Source organism: Vidua macroura, chromosome 1 (assembly GCF_024509145.1).
Source record: "Vidua macroura isolate BioBank_ID:100142 chromosome 1, ASM2450914v1, whole genome shotgun sequence".
Lineage (NCBI taxonomy): Eukaryota > Metazoa > Chordata > Aves > Passeriformes > Viduidae > Vidua > Vidua macroura.
The window spans coordinates 45,670,619-45,696,525 of NC_071571.1; the positions used below are offsets into that span (position 1 = coordinate 45,670,619).

Consider the following 25,907-nt stretch of genomic DNA (forward strand, 5'->3'; position numbering starts at 1 on the left):
TCTGAACACATACCTTTAAAAACAGTCATTAACAGCATATCACTGGCTATGCAAGAATAAGGACATGCACAGTGAGCAGTTTACTATCCCAGGAAACCAAGTTCCCTAGAAACCCCTTTCTATTTTCCAGGATGATGGCATAGCTACCAAAATACTTCAGCCTGAGTTCACACACACACACACAAAAAAGGAGATACATTAGTTACTCCAGTTGGCAGTAGCATTATTATTTATTTATTTAATAATAATAAAAAAATTAATTCACAACTTAATGTAAAACAACTGAAATCTATGCCTGAACTCTTTCTTTAAATACACCAAATAAGCATAGTGAAAGCCAACCTTAGACTGGGGACATCTGTAAACTAAGGTTTATACTGCCACATGAAAAGCTGAGTTAAAACAGAACACATAAAAGTATCAGTCAACAAGAATCATGTTCTCAAGGATCAAGAGGCTGTGAACAAAAGCCCAACCTCCATTATGTTTTCTTCATGTTGGTTACAAGGAACATGAACTAAACATTTCATCTAAGGAACTGCAGAAGTTGAGATAGAGGGATGAGAAAACCTTGAATTTCTATTACAGACTATTCAATAAAACAGAAGTGAGGAACATTGACCAGACAAAAGCACAACTGACTACTCTGATAAAATTGTTTTTGGCAATTCAGTTACCTGAGAAAAGCCGATACCAGTATTGCAGAAATCTTTTATGTTCTCAAATGACATCAAAACAATCCAGTACACTTTGAAATATGTGATCCCAGTGAGTAGCCAGAGATCTAGGGGTACACATTTCTGTATTGAAAGTGATAAAAATAAGCAGGAAAATACCTGAAATAATTAAAGGCACTTTTAGTTGGCATGTGCTTTTGATATATGCTACAGAAAACTGTGTCAGGTATGACATTATACTGAATTGTGTAGAGATCCAAGTAGTATTAACACACTGTTAAATACACACACTTGACCAAATAGTCAATGAGCAATGCCAGCGTAGTTAACACAGGAAGAAGTCCACACTTTTACTTAATGTAAACAGTAAGGTTTCTAATAAAGGCATTTTAATTTTAAATATTATTATATGTTTAGCATCATTGCGTGCAACACCTGTCTGAAAGTTTCATGTCACTGTGTATCACTAGGCCAGAAACAGCCACGGTAAGGTATTTGGAGAGAAATTCTCCAGTCATTGAGTCTAGTGCTGCACACAAAATTACAAACACCCTTAGTAAAGTGTACACCTGAACAAGGCAGATGTTTGTATATAAAAGGCAATTTCATTCCCACAAGGAATCTGGCCCTCATGTAGTCAAAGGCACAGATACTGAGGGGCATGCTAACTACAGCACTTAAAATGAGCCCTGATTTCAAGAGATACCTTTCAGGGGCAGCTAGACAAGTGTAAGTTCTGCCAGAAGTCAAGAACTGTCCCCACCATCATAACAACATGGTTGCTAAATTCAGACTGATACACCAAAAAAAAACTTTTTAAAAAAACATCTAGGCTTTTCTTATGGATTCATTGTTTGCATTTCAGAGATATCAGCTGCTGTAAACAATTTTCTTTACCCTGTATTTTAAACCTTAGTAACAGGTGAAGTGAAAAGCACTGGTAAACAGCTGAATGACCACATCATTATTTCTTTATTGAATCCTAACTCTCACTTGAACCAAAAGTGCAAGGTATTAGTAAAATGTGAATGTCACAGGCACCTGAACAGAATCACAAATTGGTTTAGAGTTTTGAAATTGTTTTTGTCAAAGAGCATATAAAACAGTCTTTGGTGTAAGCTCACATGGTGCAATCCAAGTATAACATCAGCTGAAACTTAGAGAAAGCCCATAACTTATCTTCTGAAGGAGAAGAGCCCAAGCTCAAGTGATCACACTGAACTACATGCATGGAGCTCTTCCAGTAAGCATCAGTCACACAGCCACTGGCATGCTAAATCTGATGGATTTTCAAGCTGCAAGTGATGGAAAGGATGGTCACCTTTGGTCAGATACTAGCAGATTGCCTGGACATGTGCAACCTGGAGCTGCCTTGAGACAGTGATGCAGTCTGCATCTTCTAGGAGTCACCAACCAACACTCAGACAAATAATGGTTTGTGAGAGGAGGAAATACTGGACAGAACACTCTCCTCACTACCAGTGTCCAGTTTTAAGATGGTGGTTAGGAATTAAATTTCCTGATGCCCATATAGTAGAAAGCAGAAGCACAGCTTTGGCACCTGTTTCACAACCAGGCCTGGAGAGTCCTGACTGATACTGAGTTTGCTAGGTGTTCACTTTAAAACTGAAAGCTATCAACAGCTGAAGTTTAAAAAAAAAAAAGGACAAAAAACAACTGAAAACACAGACATGAAACAAAACAAGATAAAAACATATTTAAAAATAACACTCTTCTTCAGTATGTTTTTGTCTTGGGCCACTGTCCTTACACCTGTGTTTCCACAGGAAACTGCTATACCTGGCATAAAATTACTCCACTAAACCATCCTGTTCCTTATTTTCCAGCAAGGGCATGCTTGTATCTCCCTTATCCTTTTTATTTGCATCTCCACTGTCCTCTGACTGCCCTGATTTCTGATGAGCAAATGTGTAAGTGTCTTGGTCTGCGTCTGTCAGGGGCAGAGGTTCCTCCTCGGTGTTAGAAGAGCATTTAATGTCCTTTCTAAAGGAGAGTGGAGGTGGAGAAGGTGGCAAGCTACCAATGGGTCCATCAAAAGGCCGGTAGACATCGACTTCTGGAGAGACTAAGCCATTGGACTCCTTCAGCAAGTGTCCATAGACCACAGCATCATCAATAACTGCATAGACGTGAGATTCATTGTTTTGCCTCCCTTTTCTGAATAAGCCTTTTCTTCCAGGCATCTGGGTGTTCACGTTAGCATTGTACACTCCCACCATGGGATTCTGGGTTTTCTTCTTCCTGTTACAGAGGTGAAATTGTTAACAGGTCAAAAACAACACGTCTGGTGTGTTGGAACTCAATAACAACAGCTTCTGTTCACTCATCCCAACCATAGAGTGTCAGGCAGTCTACCTGGATTAAAGGCTTTACTTGCAATTTTGGGAGAAATAACTTTGAGCCTAGACATTCTTTTTTAACAGAGCAGAAAAAAACTTGATGCTATTTGGCTACCCACTGCTGCTCTGCTGACCCTGAAGTTTGCAAGATTAACTCCAATGGTCTCCCAAGCACTGGGGTCTTGGCTGCACACTGTACCAAGTCCCACAACATCCACTGGCACTAGTAAGACCCAGAGATCATTAGATCCTCACAAAAACAAGGCTGTGTTACTGAAGACAAGATAATGGGTCAAAATGAAAGTCAAATTAATTTTTCTTAATTATGTTTTCCTGATTGACTGACCCTAAATTGGAAAGAACAAAGGCTGAACTTAAGACTTTGAAGCCTGTATTTGTAAAGTCTTTGCTGTGTGGCAGGAAAATGTGCTCCTAACTGCACTAGTCACCATATTGCATAAATTCATTCCAGCTCTAAAGCTTCAGGGCCAACAATCTTGACAGCACTGAGCGTACATGTATCAGAAAGACCAGGCTACCAATGACTTCAGACTCTGCTTGTATGAGTAATGCCATGCATGTAAGCTTTGCACAACCCACTTCTCTCCCCAAGGGCTCATCTCACAGAAAATTGCTCCCACTTGATGTAGAGTCATGCATGCTACAGGCACATTCATTGAGATTTCATGTTGCAGGGACTGCTGAGGAGGTCCAACCAACACCTGACTCAAAGTACATCCAAAAGCCTGCACTTAAGGCCAAGGTAAGCAGTGCTCTGCAAGTTGAAATAATGTGACTCCAGGAATGCTGCTCTGCTCTTGAAGTTAGTCAATTTAGAGTAAAGAAGCACAGTAAAGAAGTCAACACTACTTCCACTATGCCGTCCTCATGCTTTAGACCCTGGTTCAAAGGATATCAACACATGAAACAGAGGGCCCAGCAGCTCTCCCAAAATACCCTCTTGAACTGCTAAGTTACACATGCTGAATTATAAACTTACTTCTTCTTAACACAGCATACGGCCAGCCCAATCACTGTGAGAACTCCAGCCCCGGCCACCACAGCAACTATGATTCCAAGGTCTGCAAACAGACAAGGAACAAGGACACTGAGTAAAAGAAGGAACACCCAGCTTTCTCCTAAAATCTGTCTGGGTCTGAACCCCTTTAAGAGATTCTAAGCATAGCAGCTGCTGGCAGAGCAGGAGTTCCTAAGCCATGCTTGCCACAGGGCAACACAAGCCATTTCCAAGAGACTGGAGGCCAAGCAACAACAAACTCCTCCTGCTGGCAGTGGAGCACAACCAAAAAACCCAACCAACCCACCCACCTCCAAGAGTTTTTGATACAGCGCATGCACTGCTAAACTTACTGACAGCACGTCACATGTCTCTGTCTGAATAGGCAAAGAAGAGATGAAAGCATAGAAAGAAACAGAGAAGGATTCAAAAGAAATAATAGTGGCATTTGCACAGACTCCCCTCAAAACCATCTTTCTGCTGAAATAGGCAGGTTGTATTGACCTGGGGTTTTCTAGGAGTCATAGAATTGATTAGGGAAGTCCAGGCATAAGCAAAGAAAAATGCTGCAAGTTTCAAAAGAAGCACAGATTGAAAAAAAAAAAAAAGATCAAAAAATTAGAAAGTGCAAATGAGAAGCAAATTTACATCAGCAAAGCCTACCCTAAAAATGCCCCCTCATATTTTTAAAAAAAACTGTTTATGTTTCAGGGAGATGAAAGAGAACAAGAAACAGAATTTGCTGTTAGCAGTTAGGGCCCAATCTCCATTAAATGGTCAGACTTGTCCTAGGGAGGATTTCTTGCTCATGTGAACACTGAGACTAACTGAACTGCTAACATGAAGTGAGGACTACTTGGATGAATAAGTTAGCATAATCAAATCCCAAGCTGTTCACTAGGTCTGTGACCCTGGAAGGCAAAAACATCACTTGATCTTATTACATATTCTGTCTGTTATCTCCATTTAAAAAAGCTAAATTAATTTTTTTTTAATGAAATCTAGTCTTGCTACCTTGATCCTTGCCATTTCTTGTGTCAATAAAAGAAAACCGAGAAACACACCTCCCCCCCCGCCAAAAACCATACCACATTAAAACCCCTCCTTCCTCCCCAGCTCCTAGAAATACCAAGCTGAAACTCTCTGAAGTTTTCGAGGGACAGACTTTTTCAAAGGCAGGAATCTCACAGACTGCCTACACCCAAGGAGGACCATCATCCATTACTGTTACGTCAAGGGAAAGCAAGGAAACAAGCAGAAATCAAAACACCACAACCTTACAGGACTCACCTATCTGCTTGTCAGCAGAAGTCACCCAGAACTGCAAGGCCAGCTGTGTCTTATCCACAGGTCTACAGTTGGAGACGTTCACCCAGAAGTTGTGGAGCATATTTCGGGGCTGGGGCAGGAGCTCGTCCTCGCGGCGCACGATCTCCTCTGCTCCCTGAGTCTCTTCCTTGATGTTGACGTAGGCACGGCCTGTCTCACAGGCAACACCCATGCGGTCCTCAGAGAACCCAAGGCGGGCAGTTCGCTTGCTGGGCACAACGATGAACCAGGATATGGAAACATAAGGAGGTAAACCGTGAGGCCAGTTGGGAGTCTGCAAGTAAACTTTAGCTTTTGGATTTGGACTCACAGTGAATATGCACTCATCTGTAGCAAAGGGAAAGAAGAAAAGAAAACTTAGTTTTGAGTATTATTGTCCTTTCTCACATCAGTGTTATCCCAATAAATACAGACATACCTGCAGAATTTGCCACAATCAACTACCCACTACGTAGAATACAAAGCTCCTTCTCTCTTCCCGAAATAAACCACATCACTAGTTCAGATAAAGATTGATTCTAGAGTCTAGTCCTAGAGCCATTGCTAAATAATTGAACTCTTAATTTCTGTTTATCCATAAGTGCCTTAATAAGCCTATTGAGAGATCTATCGCCGTACAACAAAGTAGTATAAAATACACTACCTTACCTTTAATATGTGGCACAAAAGACATTTTCAGATCCTGAGGGATAGACTCATTGATGAATCCTTTACCAAATGTTTTTAAGGATATCGTGATATTATTCCTCATCTGAATCTTTTCAATAGATCCACCGGGACAGAATACACCAACATTCAGCTCTGTCTCTGGGGTGGCACTAACAATGCTGTAACCGTAGCTCGTGTTGCACCTCTGCTCTTGGACACGTTGCTGAAGTTTCAAGGACGGATACGTAATTTCTATGTTGATCATATCAGTGGCCAAAAGCTTCCAAATAAACATATGCAGTCGAATTGGCAATCGGGTAATAGCCTTAGGCACTGAAAGGGAATAGATCCTCCTCTGACACCAACGGATATCCATACAGCCTAAAAAAAAAAAAAAAAAAAAAAAAAAAAAAAAAAAAAAATCCCAAGGGCTGGGTATTTCTTGCAGATGAAATACCTGGGCACACACAGAGTACTGTCAGGTCTGCAGACCCAGATAAGCATCTATCTAAAGAAAATATCCTCTCTTAGTAACCTTTATCCAAATGTGTATTGTTTGTATTTAAAGAGCTTTCTTTAACAGGTGCAGGACACCAAAGAAACAAACAAACATATTCACTCAAGATATACCTACTGACTGGGACATTGCTGCAGACTAGTCAAGGTACAGATACTTTGAATCTCTTTTCTACCTGTAGTTGAAAGCATATGGGAAAATCCTACATCAAGGAGACATGCATGCAGAACAAGATGCACTCCTGATGGCAACCTTGGTCCTGTATTTTCATGGGCAGATTTATGGCTCTCTGGTTCTGTTTCCATAATTTACAGTGACTTAGGTGACTTCTATCTCTTCCCTTCTACGAATAGCTACACAGTTTCTATTCTTAAAGGTAGAATGATGTACTGAACAAGGTCACCTCCAGATTCATTGTACTCAACACCCAGTTTCTAACCTCAATCCATTTAAAGCCAAAGCAAGGGAGCAAGTTTGGCTGACCCCTGGGGAAAAACATGCAAAAGTATTCCCTAAGAAACAGCATTAAGCCACTTTTGTAGTACCTATGCCTTTTTCAGCTGTGATCCTCAGCCGGGACAAGTCCTTGCACAGAAAGGAGATCTTGTAGACAGCACCAGAGGTTAAAGTCAAGACACGGTCACAGGTGCGAGGATCCTTGCAGATCAGGCATATGGGTTCAGACATGAGAGGGATGTAGCTGGGCCACCCTTCCAAGTGTATTGTCACAGTCATGTTCTTCTCCTTGCTCAGGTCGACCAAATGGGTGACATCTGCAACCAAAAACACCCCAGAGCAATTACAGCCAAGAAGCACAGTGTGAAGCAGAACTTCCTTCACCTCTTCTCACCCCATTATATGAGCAGCTGTTACAGCAAGTACTTAGAACATCTGGAAGGAGAAAATAGAAGGAAAGAGGAAAAAAATGCAAGTGTAGTTCATAAAGATTGACTGTCATGTGGAAAGATATATTTTGGATCTATGCAACATCCTGATGCTGTTACTAAGACACCTCTCTCTGATGCCAAAGAAAGCAAACAGCCAAGTGGAAGTGTCCCTGCCCATGGCAGGGCAGTTTGGAACTGGATAATCTTTAAGGTTCTTTCCAACCCAAACCATTCAATGATTCTACAAAGGACAGGGGGAAAAATAATATATACACACATACTCTATTAGTACTCTTCATTTTCTGGTTTTAGCTTTAGCTACAGATCTCAAAGTCATACACAAAAGTGAATAAAATAGCTTTCTCCTGTGTGGGAAATCAGGCAGACAAAAAGGCAAGTGGCCAAATGGAATTATCCAAGTCATTGGCACAGCCAAGCATGTAACCTAGGACTCCTACTGCAAGGTTATAATTTTTCAGAATGTTTTTTCCTGCAGCAGCTAAACACAGGAAGAGTCAGATCAAGAAGTTATTGTGACTGGTAAGAGCTATATTTTCTCCTTATTTAATGACAAGTACCACAGACAGCTGTGGAATACCCAAATGTTTGGGAAGCTTTGAGAATATGCAGATAGCAATGCATTTTTAATAACAGCAATGTTGCAGATGGCAACCTGAGGGCTGAATTTGAATCTTTGATGGAACTTATATAACTACAAAATCAATAATGAAATCCTATAAAATCCCTAGAGAAACCACTGTTGTCTCTTAAATCCAAATGGTTTATTACTTGCATTTCAGTCACAGAATGACAACCTGGTTTTAATTTTTTACGTGATTATCGTCTTGTCTACTGGCCATAAATATATTAAAATTCTTTTTGCTTTCCAAAGAAGAAGGGAGATAAAGCTGATTAACTGAATATAATGTTTTCATTCTGTCTAGCTTCCAAGATGCAACACACAATAAATGTAAGCAAACACAATTTTGTTAAAAACAATTCTCTGAGGATTTGCTGTTCATAAACAGGGCCAGGCTAGACAGACAAAGAACAAAGAATTGTAACCGTGAGATGCTACAGATCCTTTCTGCATATGTGACTTCAGGGCACAAGACATTCAAACCTTATTCTCTCTAAAATTACTTAGAAAGCCTCTAAGTAGCTCCTGACACAGTGGCAGTCAAGTGTGGACTTTCCTTCACCTGCTCTTCTGCAGTGAGTGCACCTTGATTATTAACCTTCACCTTGAACTGAGGTCAGAGCTGCAAAGTCAGAGGTTAAATCACTAACCCCATGGCTCATTACCTAGATAGGCCTTTTATTTCTGTTTCTAGAGAAATGCTCTGGTATTACAAGTCATTGTGCTAAACCAATCGGAATTTGAGGCTAGAAAACAACAAAAAAAATTTCTTCTCAATGTAGAGAAAGAAATGTAAAAAACATCCAAATATGTAGGGGATATTATTAGTGGAATGTCTTACTGATAACTTTTGTGTTTAATGTGACTTCTTCACACTTGTTGATGTTCAACCTCCTCTAGGAAGCAAAATTAAAACTCGAAGGAAGAAAGAAGGGAAGATGCATACTGAGGTCATTAGTAATACAGAGACAATTTTACACCTCTCATTTCACCAGTTAATGCCACAGATCTTGCTACCTACCATGACAGTGGTTTCACCTTGGTAGGTGCAACTGCTCAAGCAGGAAACAAAAAACTGGGTTCACACTTTAAAGAATGATCTTTATCTCATGTCTGAAAGCAAAACTGTTAAAGGCATTTTCCAATTACATGATTCAGGTGCTGGAAAGGGGAAAGGAGTCTCCATTTTTAAGTTACGGTGTAAAAAATACAGCAGCACTAAATACTCCATTGCAAATTGCAAATTTCAGCATTGCTGCTTGCCTTGCTGTACGGGTGGCCAGTGGTACCCTGGGCAATAAAACAGGTCTCAGCATTGCTTGGCAACCTACTTAAACTCATAGAGGGACTAAAGTTCAAGGAAAATAACAAAAAGGAGCATTTATCTCCCTTGTGGTACTCAGGCCAGACATCTGTAAGCGAAAGCAACAAAAGGGGCAGGCAGGTACTTACTCTCATCAACCTGCGGGTGCTGAACAATGACTTGGAAGAGCAGGCGAAGAATGCCCGGGTTCTGGGCATCCTGATCACAGCCCTGCAGGGACATGTTGAAACTGCCAGCAATATTGGCAGGCTGGCTGTCGCTCAGCTTGAACACCTCCGGGTTGCTGGGGGAGCCGGGAATGTAGTACTCCACCCTCTCCTCCTTCCTTTCGCAGTTGGAGAGGCTGTAGTTGTGGAAGAACACACTTGCTCTCATGTTGGGAGGAATCACAAACTGCCACGTCATGAGCTCGTCTTCTGGAAAGCCCAGCGGGTAGTTAGGGGACATCAGGGTGATTGAAGACTCCCCCTTCAAAATGGATTCAATGATGGATAACCCTAAAACAGGGAGGGAATCACAACATATAAAACAAGTTCCAGTTACTGAAGACACACTGGCATATCTAGCACCCAAGAAGCAGAGTCTTTTTATTTTGACAGTGAGATCACCCAATCCACCTACAGGTTAGGTTATTACAAAACACTCAGACTAAAACATATACTTAAGTTGATTCTTATGTCTTCAATTAGAGAAAAGGTAAAGAATGTATTAATACTGCATTTGCAGTTTAGCAGGTTAACCTTTCAAGTACAGGGACAGACAAGCCTTTATTATTGGCAAAGGCAAGATCCTAATTCCTATTTCTACATTTGGATTTGCAAGAGCAAACACACAACCTGATAAATGCTTCTGCTTCACTGGATTTTGGGAAACAAAAGATGCAAGCTTTTATAGGAGCATGTAGCTCTCTTTACAAAAGCCTCCTAAATTTAACAAAAGTACACCAGCAAAATGCCTCAAATAGGCATAATAAAACACAGATGTGAATTGTGCAGGCTGTGTAAGACACTTTATTCTTGGATGACTCTTGGCAGTGTGAAGTTGGGTACATAGAAATTATGGTCCCACTCTAGGACTCCAGTGATGATATGCAAGTGCAAGGAGTGCCAGGAATTACAAAACACTCGTGTTCTAGAAGCTTGAACCTGGACCAGGTTTCTTTTATAACTGATAGCAACAACACTAGAATTCAAGTGCAGAGCAAGATTTGTCATGAGATCACAAAGTAACCCACTGATTGCTGTATAATATTCCAGGTATTTTCGGAAGATTATTACACAACAGTTTACATTACTGTGCAGGTTCAAACAGATAAATGTATTTATGCAGCCTCCTGTGCCTTCCAGGCACTGCTTCACCTTTTCCCACAGTCCTCTCCGGAAGAGAGGTATTGGTTTGAGGCTCCAGAAGTCAAAGAAACTTTTTTAAAAATAAAGAAGCCCAACTACACACTGCAGCCAGCAAAAAACTCTCTGGCTCATTCTAATTATACTACCTAGTCTCACCTAGCTGAATGCACAAAAACAAGAAAGCAGGTATGTTTAAGTTTTACAAAGTTTAAAGAGATTTAAAATTATTAATGTACTTAAATATTGACTCCAGAAGAACACCATCTAACTAAACTAAAGATCATACAACAATAGATTCCAGAAAAGACAAAGTAGAAGGGAGTTAGGGATAACAGCACCAAAAACGGAAGGTTAGCTGTGAAGAAAGGTTGAAATAGGTTCTGCTGCAATCTGCAGGAGGCAGCTGCACTACTCTGTACTCACGTTTTATGGAAGCCCTGTTGGCTATGTTGAAGCCTGAGGTGGTGAGAGGTAAGTGCCACGGGAGGTGCAGGGACATGACAACTCCTCCCAGCAGCTTGATGCGAGACACGGAGCCATTCCTGCAGAATGTGCCAATGTTGACCGTGGCCTTATCAATACAGCTGTTGATGTTGTAGCTAACGGAGTCTGGGCACGTCTCTCCTGGTTCAATCTGTCTTAGCCAGGAGGTAGAAAATTTTAGTTCAAGTCCAGCTTTTGTACTTGCCTTTACGTCCCAGATGTAAGTCCTGTTAAGGCGAGGTAGCCCCAGAGGGTAAAGATGAACATCTCCAAAGGGACATGGGCCTGACACACAGTCTAAATGCAGAGAGAGAGAGAAGAGCTGTGATACATTCTGGAAAGCATTCAATTAAATGGGGAGTTTGATACGTCCCCTTCCTTGCTATTATCACAGTTTTTAGGTTGCATTCATCTTTTCCTCTACGTGCACTAAGACACTCCTGTAACATGGTCACAGGCTGTCTCCAAACAGGACTCACAGCCCACAGAATAGACAGGATAAACCTGCTTTAGTCAGGCTGACTAATAGGAGGGATTCATTGTCCCTAGTATTCCATCTTGTTTGCTGGAGAATTTAGAAGGTATTTAGTGAATAGGGCAGAGTCTGAATGGGCAAAGGGACAAATGCAGTGTCAAGAGAGCTGGAAATCACAGATCTAGAGAATCCATTTTATCCCATGTCCCCCAGAGAGTTCCTGGCAAATCATTAATCTTTAATTTTTTTACTGCTTGCCATGAACTGTTTTTCTTCCCCTGGTGCCCAGATGAACATCAACAACTGCCACTGAAGCATTCTGGGGGAAACCCAGAAAACTTTTATCTGAAAAATTCAAACAATTGATTGACACTCAAAATAAGTAACTTGAATCCATGTCTAGGCTTCGACTTAAAAGAAGAAATATCACAAGTGTGTCTTGCAAATATATGAGATACAGTGAGCGTTACTACCTGCATGAATCATATGAATAAAATTCCAAAGCATGAAGAGAATTATCCTTGAACATCACCCCAAAAATAATGAAGATGTTACTAAAGACTGACTACCCAATGAAGTTTGGGATCTAGTTGAGAAGTAGCACATGTTCATGCCATTAAAAAGTACATACACCAGGGACAGCATTCAAAGCAGAAGAAGCTTTAGTAACACTTCTGAATTTACAGTTTCTTGACTTCAATAACATTCATTAAAGATAAAGAAACATGTGCAGGTCTTCAATGTTTCTGCTGTCCTTGTAGACACAACCAAGCTGTTCATCAAATACATAATATATTATTATAAATGTTCAGAGGCTTTTGACAGGAACAAAAAGATTCTTTGATGGGTTTATAAATTGTGGGAAAAGGAAAGGCAGCAAGGAATTAATGCAGCAAACAGCCTTCTAGCTGTTTCCAACACAGCCAAGTCAATATTAATTCTGCCAGCTGCCATACAGACTTCTTCAGCTTGCGTAGTTGTAGCAGTAATTCAAGGTTATTTATCAGTGCTCAAAGATTTCTTCTTACCTAAGATTATGGCAGAAACCTTAATACAGCAGCAGGAAAAAAAACCACATGGTTTTACCAGAGGAAAATTACCACTGGGGAAAAATCAAAAATCTGTATCTTACCAATATTTTTCTGAACTTCCATGATGAAATACTTCTCTGGAGTACTACAGGTGAAGGTAAAAGTCACATTCTCCCCAGGCTTTATCCTGAGTTCAGACACGATGACATTTTTCATGCGGATTCGACAGCTTGGTGGAAGACTGGGTTTCAGTTTAATTGTAACTGTGGTGTTGTCCGCTTTATGAAGAGAGATTGTAAAGGAAGCTAAGAAAGAAAAAATATATAGAACAGAGATGTTTTGTTACTAGCACATATGAGTAACACCAGGCTCTCCACACAGCCCCACAGATGCCACAGTGTCCGAATATTAGAATCCCCCTCTCAGGAGCCTCTGGTATTGCACCAACAGAAAATGCCTCCTCTTTTCCAGCACAGACAACATAAAAATATGCTTGCTGCATGTGCCCAGGAGAGGTATACAGGGAATTTGTGCACAATCAGTTCTGCTCCAATTTACTCTCACCAGTGTAATTTATTTCACATTTAAAAAGTAGCTCAGCTTTCCTTCCAAATTTTTGTTCTCCTGATTTTTGTTTTGAGTTTGTTATCACACAGCCTGCCTCATTCCTGAAGGCACCCATCAAGTCACGACTCAATTCAGGAAGTTTATTCAGCAGCCAAACAAAGAAAACGAGCTTCAACTTTAATCCCAGACAATGGTAACAGATGAATTTGTGGGCATACCTCAACAATTACTGCAGGCCAGACAAGGTATTCCAGCAATTCCAAAAGCACATAGCAACAGATATTTTTAGGTGCAGTCATGACCCTCTCCCACCCTCCACAACTCATTCCCTGAAGGTACCGGATGTCTGTGCAGTGCCCCTCACCAGCACAGAACACATCTGTGGCCTGAAACAGACCAGTTGTGCTTGGACACCTCCTCTCCATCTCTGCCACGACCATCACTGATTCACAGCTTTTGGGAAATACTTCACAGATTTTAACCTATCCTCAAGTACTGCCAGATGCAGGAGCAGCTCTCACAAGAAATACTGGAGCCACTGAATAAACTGCTTGTTGAATAATCTTTTATTTTATGGGTAGCAGTTTATGAAAAAAAAAAAATTACTCAAACCTGACTGTCTTCTAAAAATATACACACAATATAAGAGACCAGAGAGTACTGACTGGACATTTAAGATGACTATTATTAACTTCAGTTGGATGCTTAGCAAATATTGAGGCCAGCCCTGGCTGAAATAAGTGCAGTTTGCAGTGAAGTCAACCATACCCTAGCCCCAGGTGAAAATCTGACGACAGGTCAGACAGTAAGTTTTTCTGCTGCTTGTTTTCATTGTTCTCCATTCCTTATTTTGGTGTATGGAAGATAGAAGCACCAGCACAGAATCACACACATGAGGAAAAAAATCATGCATATAAAAAATAGTAAGAGATCTAGAAATAAGGGTACCCCAAATTCGGTTGAAAAACATCTCTGCCTTGAGTGGGACATCACACAGGGCTGCATGACAAAGCTCTGCCCATATGCCAGGTCGGGAATCCTCTTGCTCATTAACCTCAATGAGAGAAGATTTGTGCTGGTGAACCCAGCAGAGCAGTGCCCTGAGGGAGCCCCCAAAGCCATTCCAATTACAAAGCAGCATGTCAGGAAGGTGTAGGAGAACAGCTGGCTCACACACATCTGCAGGATGCCCCAGGCTCTGTCTAACTGCTCAGCATTCCTGGAGCACCAGTCTGGTCCACACCAGCTGCTGCTGGTGCAGGGGTGACACGGATGCTGATCAGATCCCAGACATGCAGGGGCTCACCTGGTGGGGTTGTGGGGAATGGGGCTGAACACACCATGGGAACCCTCGATCAGCAGAGCCCTCTAATGGCACACAGCCGCACTAGAGACCCTCAACAAACATACCCACCCAGCTCAAAGCTTCAGTCATCACAGCTGCTGAAAGCAACTTATTGCATTAGTGACTCAATTTCACACAAAAACCATCTGTTCTATTGAAGAGAAGTTTAAAAATTTGACTCCAAATTTTGACATGAATCTCATGGTTTTGCAGGGCCTGATTTTCACTGCAATGCTTTGCAAAAGCGCCGGGGACCAGCAGTCAGCATGGTCCATCCCTGCCACCGGAAACATTGTGGCTCCAGGTTTGGCAACACCAGGCATCAAAACCCCCACTGCTAGGGGGAGTAGGGCAGAATAGAGGACTCAGAGCCCATCATGTGCTTATCTGAGTTTTGCTGGTCTTGAGCCTTTTTGCAGCCTTTCTAGCTTTTCTACACAATCTTGGAGTCAAAAGACTTAGCAAGTCCTTGAAACTGCCTTACCTATTTGCCTCCAGGATCAAAGGTTTTAAATGAAAATCTCAAACACCACGAGGCTTGCCAAATTGCAGCATATATTTTTAACCACAAGTTTACCAACCCTCTAATACCATAAGTGAGTACCTGTTCACTGAGTAACTTTCCTACAGCATTTAAGTGACAGGACAGTTCTCTGACCTGAGAGCCTACACTGCATTCTCCTACCTCTTCCAATGGCTGGCACACTTTACATCTGTGTTTCTGCCTTAGAAATGCTTTTGCAGAGGTTTTCAATATGGATTTTCCTGAGGAAATAAAAAAGATGATGGTGTAGCCTGGGAAATGCCTGTACAATGACCTTCCAAGCACACAGGGGACAATTGCAGGGACAATGTCCATAGGGTGGGGAAGAAAGTAAAGCTAAGCAAGCAGTCAGTGCTGCTCTTCCTCATTCTTCAGGAGGAAGCAGTCTCTGGGAAAGAAAGCAAAACAACTGCTTCCAACTTAGCCCAGAGTTCTATTTTCAATACCACTGGGCTCTTTTTGGGTTCTCTTGGGGTTTTATTTTACAACACTTAGTGCACAAAATACCTTTGACCATGATGTTCATAACTTTTCCAATGTTTAAGTTATCCAGATATGATGTGTTAATAACATAAACCAAATAATTAATAACTGTGGACAAAAGACATTTCTTTCTTGCACAAGGTAATTGTCATACTCACTTTGTAAATTCATACGTATTACTGAAACGTCTGTTTCTAACTCTCTGGTCAAACAGTTATCACTGTTCCTTTCCCCATCCCTGGGACAGCACAGCCATGTGGCCAAACTGGCAGGACAGAGACCAGGACCACCAACAGCCAGCACTCCTCCACCACATGCTGGCACATGGCTCTAATTTTTAGTCATGAGGATTAAGTTCAAGCATAGCCTTAAGCACGTGACTAGTTTTAAATCAAAACAAATACACACCCTGAGCCGAAACCGAAGAACAGAAATTTTCAACACTTTGAAATAAGCGAAGAGTCCTACAAGGGTCAAAACAAAGCATTCTCTTCCCCAGCCCCTGAAAGACCCAAATTCAGCTGCTTTCCCAAATTTGGAAATTTTTTTTCCCCTCCTTTCCCTTCCTCTTGCTGACTTCATGACCATATAATCATTCTTCATTTGATCTCTCTGCAAGAATATCAAATATTTGTCAGGTCAATATTGTTTTCCAGCATAGATTTATCCCACTCCTCAGCTTTCCTAAATAGAACCTGCCCAAAATCACAGAAGTATTTTCAATGATCAATATATAGATATCATCACAGCAGTAGGCAAGAAGGATGCAGATCTACACGAAATCAGGCCAGCAAAGTTGCCTGCTAGAAGCCCACATAAGAACAGACACCTTCCATGCATAAACAAACAGCTTGCCCAGATGAAAATCCACAGATAATAATTTTGGCCAGGAAATAAGAGCGTGGTGCTGTAATGCCAACAGCAGGCAGCTGCTAGGGATGTGCTAAGCTGCATTAGACTATCAAATCTAACAGGAAAAGTAGACTAAAAGAATCATGTGGGAAGTACATGCAGTGATCCCAAAGCCATTAAAAATAAATGAACAAATGGCTAGAACTCCCCAAACTACAGCCACACATGAGTAGCACGACAGAGGGACTACTTAAAGAGCACCTTCATTTCTAAACAGAGTGAGTCTCCTCATGACTCACACTAGTCTGTCTTTGTCTGTGACTCCCACTGCACGCCTTTTTATTAGGATTACCAGTAACTGGACACATTTCTTGAAAAGAAGCAATTTCCACGCCTTATTGCTGCTGCACAGGGATGACACACAGGATATCCAAACCAACATGAGGAAGCATTGCCAAGCTGGTCTTGATTCCAACAATGGAATTGTTCAGCTAGAAGATGTTAGAGGTAAAGCCTGCAGTCCTGAGCTGGCTCATAGCTGATGCACACAGCTGATCTCACCCTATTCTTTTTTCCTCTAAGCCATTAGAGTTTTGCAGCCTCCCTTGGATATTTCATCAACTGCCCTTATCTCTATCTACACTCTCCCTTCCACAACTGGATTTTTCTACTGCTCATCTTCATTTCAGAATGTGCCTTTGTGAGAGTTTTCTCATCACAGCATCCCTCTATTACTAGTGTAATGCCCCTCTCTGCACAAACACAGCTTTTTCTTAATAGGATGATATTTCCAAACTTTTATGTTAGTGCTCAGAGCTCTTCCACTGGGGTTAGAAGCAAACTGCATAGTGTAAAAGAAGTTAAATCACTACAGAGAGTTGAGCCTATGTTTATTTACTGTGTTTACATCTAACCAGCTAATAGTAATTTTAACATGTACATATAAATGTCAAAAGGACATTTTTCCTTTACAAGAGGGAGTAAAATGTAGAAGACAGCTGGCAAATAGTCAGGACAGTAGCACTCACATGGAGTATGTGTACATATACATGAGCAAAGGACCTGGCAGAAGAGCAATTTTTTGGCTATGTAAAGTGCCTTGTTACACAAAGCAGGAGCTAGAACAGAGTCCAACTAGCTTTGGCTTGACAGCTGCATTTTATTGCAGTAATTTACCCATAAGGATCTATGGATTGTTCCACAAGACTTGACTAAGTGGATTAAAACAATCAAAAGAGCCCCAGACAGAACAAGAAAACAAACCCTACAACGAAGTCCCAGATGTTAATTTATCCCAGAATTATGTACAAAAACTGTTGGTTTGCTCATTCCAGTTAAATCACGGACTTGTTCCATGACAGCCATTTTTTACCGAAACCCAGCTGGATGGGGCTGACTCAGCCACCATTCATGAGCTGGAGGAGCCGGGCTGCTGGGCAAGACGAGTAGCAGCAACTTGCTCTGATTATGAAACATCTGTATCCAAACCCCTGTTCTGCCCCAGGGTGATCTAAACCCACACAACCAACACACCTCTCCAGAGAACAGGCTCGTTCCCTGCAGGGTATTGTGCCACCAACCTGGGACAAGGATAGCACAGGGATGCTGTTTGCCTCTACTGCTTGGCAGGCTCTCCTGGAGGCTCACTGCCTCTTCCGAGCCCCTGCAGGGATGCTGACCTGCAGGCACACTCAGAGCCTGCTGAGGTTATTCCACTACACATAATCTGCTGCAAGAGTCATGGCAAGAGGGTGGGAAGCAAGGGGTATAACACAGTAACTCAGTGTGGTGGTGCATCACCTCACCACCACACTGAATTCACACCAGTGAATTGCATCACAATTCACTGCACAGTTCACTCAAATTGGCCAAAAACACATGAAGGAATATTTGAAAGAGTTTTGCTTTGCCAACTCAGCTGTTTTGCACCCGTCTTACTAACATCTTTGACAATTTGAGTCCAGCTCTCCAGTTCAACAGCAGCAGCCAATTGCCCAAGCATCATCCACTCCTCCAGTCTCACCTGCAATGTAATCCAGGTGACTGACTTCACAGTCTTCAAGCCCTTAACAAAGTTCGTCAGGGACACACACACTGTTTGGACTCCTCTCACCTCTTGAACAGTGCTGTGAGCAGCAAAAGAGAGATCACAAGCACCATCACAAACTACAGCCAACCCTTGTTCATTTAAATGTAAACTACTTTCTACATTATGTGATTATCTCCTCATATTTGGACCTGTCTTCCACCACCACATTTGTCCAGGATATAAGGTCCATATTTTGTGAAAGGATTACTTTCAGGGAATCACCCAGAAAATTACAGTGATAAAACCTGCAAAGTTTGTAAACTCTTAGAGATAGATGCTGCCAATAGCAATTACGCCATGGTAACCACACCTCAGGAGAGGGCTCCTGGGGGAGAATACCCATTCCTCAGCCAGCACAGAACAGCCCCCTAATCATCACTGATTGTTTGAACAGATAGCCAGGACAGGGATGCAAAGCAGGTGAGAGGTAGGTATTTTCCTCCTCATCAGGGAGGAAGGGCAGACACTTCTGACATAGTGATGTTACAAGCCATTCCAGCACAGTTCACCAGAGAAGATCTGTCAGCACCCCAGGCCAACAAGGTTGCTTACTCAAAAGTTGTTAATTCATTAATTTGTAATGCCTAACAGGAATAAAGTACCTTCAGATTTAAAATAACTGAAAAAAAGCCCCAACAACTATACATTTCTGTACTTATACAGCTTTCTTTAGAACCTTTCTGGAAGATAATTAAGACAGTCATATAACTCGTGCAACAGATTTTTTAAAATAAGCTTTTTTTCACCACAAATGGGAAAGAGACACTGTTGACTCTCAGCTGCCTTTTCCTAATTATTATTTTACAGCTATGAAGTGGTGTTGCTTCTGTAGAGGTGAGACGGAGAGCTCAGCAAACCCTCTTTATGAGCTGATCACCAGCATACAATGTATAAAATGTTCGACACATGTGTCTGCACAGCTTGAGGAGAAAATGTCACACTGGCTGGAGGAACATTGACACCACACAGGTCTGTCCCTGCAGGAGCCTCCCTTGATCAAAGGGATGTTTGCTTGCACAGTTTTTTATCCCTACCTTGATTTAAGCTAGCAAGAGGACAACATCTCAGAGCATGTCTGAGCAGCTCTTCAGTCTTGGCTCTGGTTAACAAAGGTGTAAAAGCACATTTCGCAATCAGGGATCCCTCCCACACCAAACATCCTGCCTCAGCTCTTAGTCCCTCTCTTCTGAGAAACTCCAAATCATCTCTTTCCACTCCTCAAAGCTTGCTCTCTCCTCTTTCTCACAGCCAGGGACTCAGAAAATCCACAATCAACTCCAAAATGCCAGCATTATCCTACCTGCCAAAATAAGACATCAAGTAACCACACTCACTTTGTTCCCCAAGAAAGCAAAAGGCACAGCTCAAAGCAGGCTGCCCCATGGCACCCTTGTGGGTGGTTGTTAAAAGGTGTCCAATAGTATAGTATAGGCAAAACAGAGACCCTATCCCTGGTACAGGAGATAGATTTTTTTTAAAAAAATCACTTTTTCCACAGTAATGGCAGCCTGGGCACTCACGGGCAGACTAGATCTTACTAACATACTTGAAATGCATATCTACTAGACACTATGGCACTTCAGCTGAAGGTCTTCCAGGAGGTCCCATCAATACTATCCACACCAGGCAGGCTCAGCTGCAGGCAGCAAACCCTCGCCTCTGTCACCAGCCAATACAGAAACTCAAGATGTTGCTCTGCTCTGGCTGTAAAAGCCAGCAATGTACTAAGTGCAGTCCAGCCCACGTCCTTTCCTTCACACCCTGGTGGCACAAGCAGATGTGAAGCAAGAAGAAACTGTATGGTAACATCTGCAAGATATTTGAGAAGTTTACGAATCAAGGGATGGTGACCTGGCTCTACTGGCTGAATCCTAATACGAGAGCACTAAGTCAGCAGCTGCTCTTCAGGAGCTGGTTAGTGGTTTGGTTCCAACAAGCCAACCCCTGCTGCAGTGGGTGTTGTCCTCTCCAGAGCCGAGGTTTGACAGAGACACCTGAGCAGCACCAGTGAGTTGGATGCTGCCCCAGAAACTGCTGGAAGTGCTTTCTTAAAGTGATATCTTTAGTTTTTCCCCTAGTCAGGCAAAGGTTTATAAATTACAGAAATTATTAAAGGTGCAGATTTAAAAAAAAATATTTTAACAGAAGGTTACAAGAGTAGTCCAACAAAAGAGCTCATTTAGATCAAAACTGGCATCCAAGACTATTTTCCCCATATTCTCTAGCTAATACATGCTTTGCTGCAGCTGAGTCTTTCTAGGACCTCTTCAAGGACACCAAGACCAGAAAAATCCAAAGGGAGAGCTCCAGTGAGCACCCAGAAGAGAGCAGGAGGATTTTTGCTGCTGTAAGAGAACTACTGGTCAGCTCAGCTCAGAGGCACGTTCCACTCATGGCAGTGGTGAGCAGCACCCAGCTTCCCCCAAAGCCCCAGGAAAAACCCAGCACCACCACTGATCCCACCCTGGCCACAACACGAAGGGGTACAACTCCAAACATAGTCACTGCTCTTCTGCCCAGGACTTGATGAAGGTCATGCTTTGCCATCAGCAATTACAAAAAGCAAATGAGAATGGGATCAATAGAGAGAAACTGATGAAGAAAGGAGCTATTCAGCAGCCATCATCTACACTAATCTGCAAACACGCCATGCCTCTGTCACCCACAGCTTTAGTCAACACAGGTAAAGCCAAAAGTATCTTGACTTTGCTTTCAGCACAGGATGGTTCCTCACCCTATTTCCAATTTGAAATATTTCTGGAATGCACTAAGTGCGAAGTTGTTCAGCCTCTGCCTAAGACTGAAGGCTTGGCAGTTGTGGATCACAAAGCTTTTCATTTAACATATGGTGATATAAATATCAATTAGGCTGGGTGATAAGGGCTAAATTAATAAACTGAACCCCAGCAACATTTATTTGTGAAAATACTGCTGCTGCTATTACATATTTCAAGTAGTCAGATTATTTTTCAGTAGTTTTCTCCTACTTTTTTTTTTTTTTTATTCCAACATTATTTGTAGATAAGATAATTTATATAAGCAATTAACAAGCCTGAGTACAACTGACCCAAATTATATCGGATATCAGGCAGGGGAAAGGTTCTTCCCTTACTTCATACAGCAAGCCCTGATTTCTGTCTAGAAACTCTCATTGCAGTATATCAGGACAATACACAGAATTGTAACAGAAATGAGAGGAGGATAACCTTCTAGCTAACAAAAAACTTCCTCCATGTCACAGGTCCATGGTGGTACTCTGGACATGAGATTCATCAGCCTCCAATCCTCTCACCTTGTTTCTCCCTTGACTAGTCCTTTGCCTTGAATCAGTGCCAAGAAATAATCCTTTTCAGCATACTTTCCCCTAATTATTTTTTGTCTGATGAGCCACCACATCAAATGACAACCCCAGGCACAAAAAAGATGCCAGCCACCTAAGGAGCCAGGCTCAGGAGCTGGCTTATCACATCCTTCTCTCCTGAGCCACTTTGTAGCTAAGTGGCTGCTATTTGTTGGTGCTTCCAGTTTTGTGTAGAGTAAGCCCAGGACCAAGAGTACAGTTCTTGGAGGAACTTCATTCACACAACTCCAGAGACAATAACCTTACTGAGGATGTCTAGCAGGGAGGCACTCAAATTGGTGGTTATTTGTGCTGCTATGGACAATAAATTTAGCTCAGCGTATCAATCCTCAAATATTTTCACATTCCCACCACCTCACACACTCACTCAAGCCTTCCCATCACCTCTACATCCCTTCAGACTTATAGACAAATGCAAAACACACACAGACAATGCTTACATCTTAAAAATAAACATTTCAAACACATGAAGTTCTGGAATTGTGAAAAGGGGGAAAAAAAAGGGAGTATTTTCTGGTAGAGAATTTAAGGTAGTAGTACCAGAACTGAGACACACTATAAATAATTTACTATAAACACATAAGTTTCTAGAGAATAAAACGTTAGCACTCCAGACTGATAATAGCATAAGGCTATCAAAAAAAAAAAAAAAAAAAAAAAAAAAAAGTTACAACACATGTACATTGGTTGTAGTCTTAAAAGGAGAGGCTTTCAATCGAATGAACAAATGGTGATTCAGAATGGAAATAATCCAGTTTCCACTGACTTTCAGAAGAGAACAAACACGGATGTTATTTATATTCTGTCAGAGCAGCAGAATGACCCTGCTAACAGCTTGGGAGTTTTTATTTTATTAAATGAAGCAGCTTTACATATTAAGACTGACGTGTGACTCAAATCAGTCAGTTGCCAAGAAAATAATAACTGGAGGGTAGAGCAAGAATCAACATGGCACTATCTCTAAATTCACTTATTATAACAATGACATTTTAAAGACAAAGCCCAGAATACATATGCAGATTTTATCACATTCATAAGGATACTTTAAAACCTGAAATGTTTATGGTTCATAGACAGCACAGAAGCCTGATTAACTTCATTATTAGTGCCTCAAAGAAACTAATTTTTAGTTGGAAAACACATTTTCAAAGGTCAGATATGCAATACTCCATTCACACTCCCACATCTGTGCACAGCCAGCACACCAAATACTTCTTTCTGTAGTTTTCCAGCTATAAGTTAGAACCAATCTTTCATTTGGTAATTTACTTTACGCATAAAGTTGCATCTCAAGAAAACCCACAAGCTCCTCTGAGGACAATGTGACCAGCCACGCTCGACCTACACCTTCCTACGGGAACACCACTGTAATACTGTACCTGCTGGGAAAGGGTGGACCAGGGGGGTGAGAGGAGAAAGAACTTCACCAAGGTCGACAAGAGACAGCTTTAGAGACAGGCACACCAAAATTTGTAGCCGCTCCACCAGAGCATCACCACTCCCCAGCAGGAGCCACATGTGCCTCATACACACCCCACGTGCACACACAGCCTAAACCCAGCCTTGCTGAAAGGGAGGCAGCCAAAACACAGCAACAGCAGAGCCAGTACCAACGTCAGCACCAGAGCAACAGGAACTCTTTAAAAACTACAAACTACGCAGGCGCGCAGAGGAAAATCTTAACCTGAGCTGTCTTGGGCTTTCGGGACAAACCTTTGCTCAGGGAACTGTTCCAACAGTTTTGGTTGTGCAATAACAACAGCAGTTCCCACTGGAAGGAAGGACACACGAGGTCTCACGTGCCAAGAAACCCGGGAAGGCACCACTCCCCTCTGCCTCGTGTCCCGCTCACACCATCCCAGCCTTCAGTCTGCCAACCCATGCTGCCAAGGTAGCTGAGACTGAGCCACCACTTTTCTGGGAGACTGGGGGCTCTCAAAGAGGAGGAAGGCATCACGTTAGAGAGTTTGAGAGGGTGACAGAGGACCTGGCACACAGGAGTGGTGGTGCTTGTGCAGACAAGTGGGCAGAAGCCCGTGGCTGGAAAGGAAGGGACTGAAGGAGGTAGGAAGAGGGGCCACCATCAGTGGCAACAAACCACAGGGTCTATCAGTGGTGTTTTGTGCAACTTCACTGTTACTGACTTTGCTTTCAACAGCAACTTCAGGATTTGCCAAAGAGCAAGGCCAGAGGTTGGGGAGGTCTTTCTCCCATGTTCCTCTAGATTAAGCTAAGATCCTTGGACGGTCTACCTCCTCTGCTTCTAGTGCTGACCCATCTAAGGTTTTAAATATTTGTTTACTCTGAAAGCAAAGCACAATTATTAAACAGCATTATATTTTCTTTTTCCTTTGAAGAGTCTTAGAGAGGCAAATTGCTGTTATTCACTCAACTCAGAGGCAATACATTAAATGCAAGTATTTTATTTAAAAGACTGCACAGCTTGAAACTTAAACCTCAGGGCTGCCCAATTTCAAAGGAAACATTTCGTGCGTATTGTTTATGATAATAATGGCCTGAGCTCCACTTCAGCAGAACCAGTGCAGTTAAAGGTAATAAGAATACTAAAAAGGCACAAATTTCACATCAGACTCTTCAGGTAATTTACAGTCACTTCAAATAACTCACCAGTTATTTTGTACATAAGGACTCATACTTCAAAAGCCTTTAAAAGGACTGCTGATAGCAGTTAAACAGACTGCTTACACTTGAGGATGGGCATTTTTTGCAATCAAGCAGCTTTGGAAATTGAGGAAAACACCACACACTGTCCCTGTGCTCATAAATGGAATTCTTTTAGGGTTGCACACAGGGTTAGATACATGGGATTTCAACAAGCATCCAGGAATTTCAAGAGATGCAGAGCTGGTAATGAGCATTAAACCATCTGACTCGGCTGGGCATATAAACCATTCCATTTCCCTGCATCTATGGCTCATCCGTCGTTCTATATAAATAATACCATTCTCTGCTGAAAAACTCGGGCAACTTCATGATCCCACACAGAACACAGTCCAGGGACCTTCTGCTCTTTACAGAGAATTCACTGCCGTCCAGGGAAAAGTACTTTGTGAAGTTACTTGCATAATCAATACTCCAGCAAGCAAGGAGGTAAAGCTCAAGAATTCTTCTTGTTAGCATTTTCAAAGAGAAAGAAAAGGGAGCGTTGTGACTAGAAGTGCTGAAACTGAAATGTCCCACCGCACAAACATTACGGACGCGATTCTACCCCACCACCCCCGCCCCTTTTAATAACTAATAGTTATTAAATCTAATAGTTATTAAATCAGCGGCAGCACACGGGGATAAAGGCAGAGTCACCAGTCTCTCGCCTACGGTGCCGCCAACTAAAGCGAGCCCGGGCTCAGCCGCGCACCGGGCGGGTCCTGCCGGCCCGGGCAGCCCCTGAGGGCGGCGGGGAGGGGATGGCAGCTGAGCTCCCGGTGGGGATGATGGGGAACCGAGCCGAGGGTGACGGGAGCCAGTCCATCTTGTCCCTGTCCCTACCTTCCCGCGGGACCAGCTGCGCCGAGGCGGCCAGGAGCGCGGCCAGGAGCGCGGCCAGCGCCCGGCCCGCCGCCATCTCCCCGCATGGGTCCGGCGCCGAGGCGGCCACGGGTCCCCTCCGGCGCCGCCGCCGCCGCTTCCTGCTCCACCTCGCACCTGGAGGGGCGGGCCGGGCTGGGCAGGTGAAATCCCTCCTCTTCCTCCCGGCCGGCTCGTCCCCGCCCGGGCGCTGCCTCCAGCCCGGCCCCGGCGCGACGGGGTGGAGCCGGCTTGGCGGGGCGCCGGAGGTGCGGGTCCTTGTCCGAGAGGTGTTATTCCTGCCCTAAACGCTTTTCCCTGCCCATTCCCGACATCATTTACACTTGCCGAAAGGGGTCTGAGTTGTCGGTCACCAAGTTCCCCTCTCCCCCTCGGAGGTGTT

General features: G+C 42.7%; 1 protein-coding gene across 1 annotated transcript; it reads right to left on the bottom strand.

Annotated features, from left to right (window-relative positions):
• Positions 1–1,934: 1,934 nt before the first annotated feature.
• CDCP1 (CUB domain containing protein 1) lies at positions 1,935–25,578 on the bottom strand. Its single transcript, XM_053997947.1, has 9 exons — positions 25,487–25,578; positions 12,840–13,043; positions 11,173–11,529; positions 9,529–9,897; positions 7,095–7,322; positions 6,033–6,413; positions 5,346–5,711; positions 4,038–4,119; positions 1,935–2,939 (listed from the first exon to the last, which is right to left on the bottom strand). The coding sequence occupies exons 1-9, from the start codon at positions 25,560–25,562 to the stop codon at positions 2,489–2,491; spliced, it is 2,514 nt and encodes an 837-aa protein (XP_053853922.1). The 5' UTR covers positions 25,563–25,578; the 3' UTR covers positions 1,935–2,488.
• Positions 25,579–25,907: the final 329 nt, after the last annotated feature.

What these genes read in the sequence shown, in the direction of transcription:
- CDCP1 (XM_053997947.1), bottom strand. Translation starts at nt 25,562, where the DNA reads ATGGCGGCGGGCCGGGCGCTGGCCGCGCTCCTGGCCGCGCTCCTGGCC. An exon ending in GCAGCTGGTCCCGCGGGAAG is followed by an intron (nt 13,044 to 25,486) that starts GTAGGGACAGGG and finishes TTTCTTTCTTAG; the next exon opens with CTTCCTTTACAATCTCTCTT. An exon ending in GGAAGTTCAGAAAAATATTG is followed by an intron (nt 11,530 to 12,839) that starts GTAAGATACAGA and finishes CTCTGCATTTAG; the next exon opens with ACTGTGTGTCAGGCCCATGT.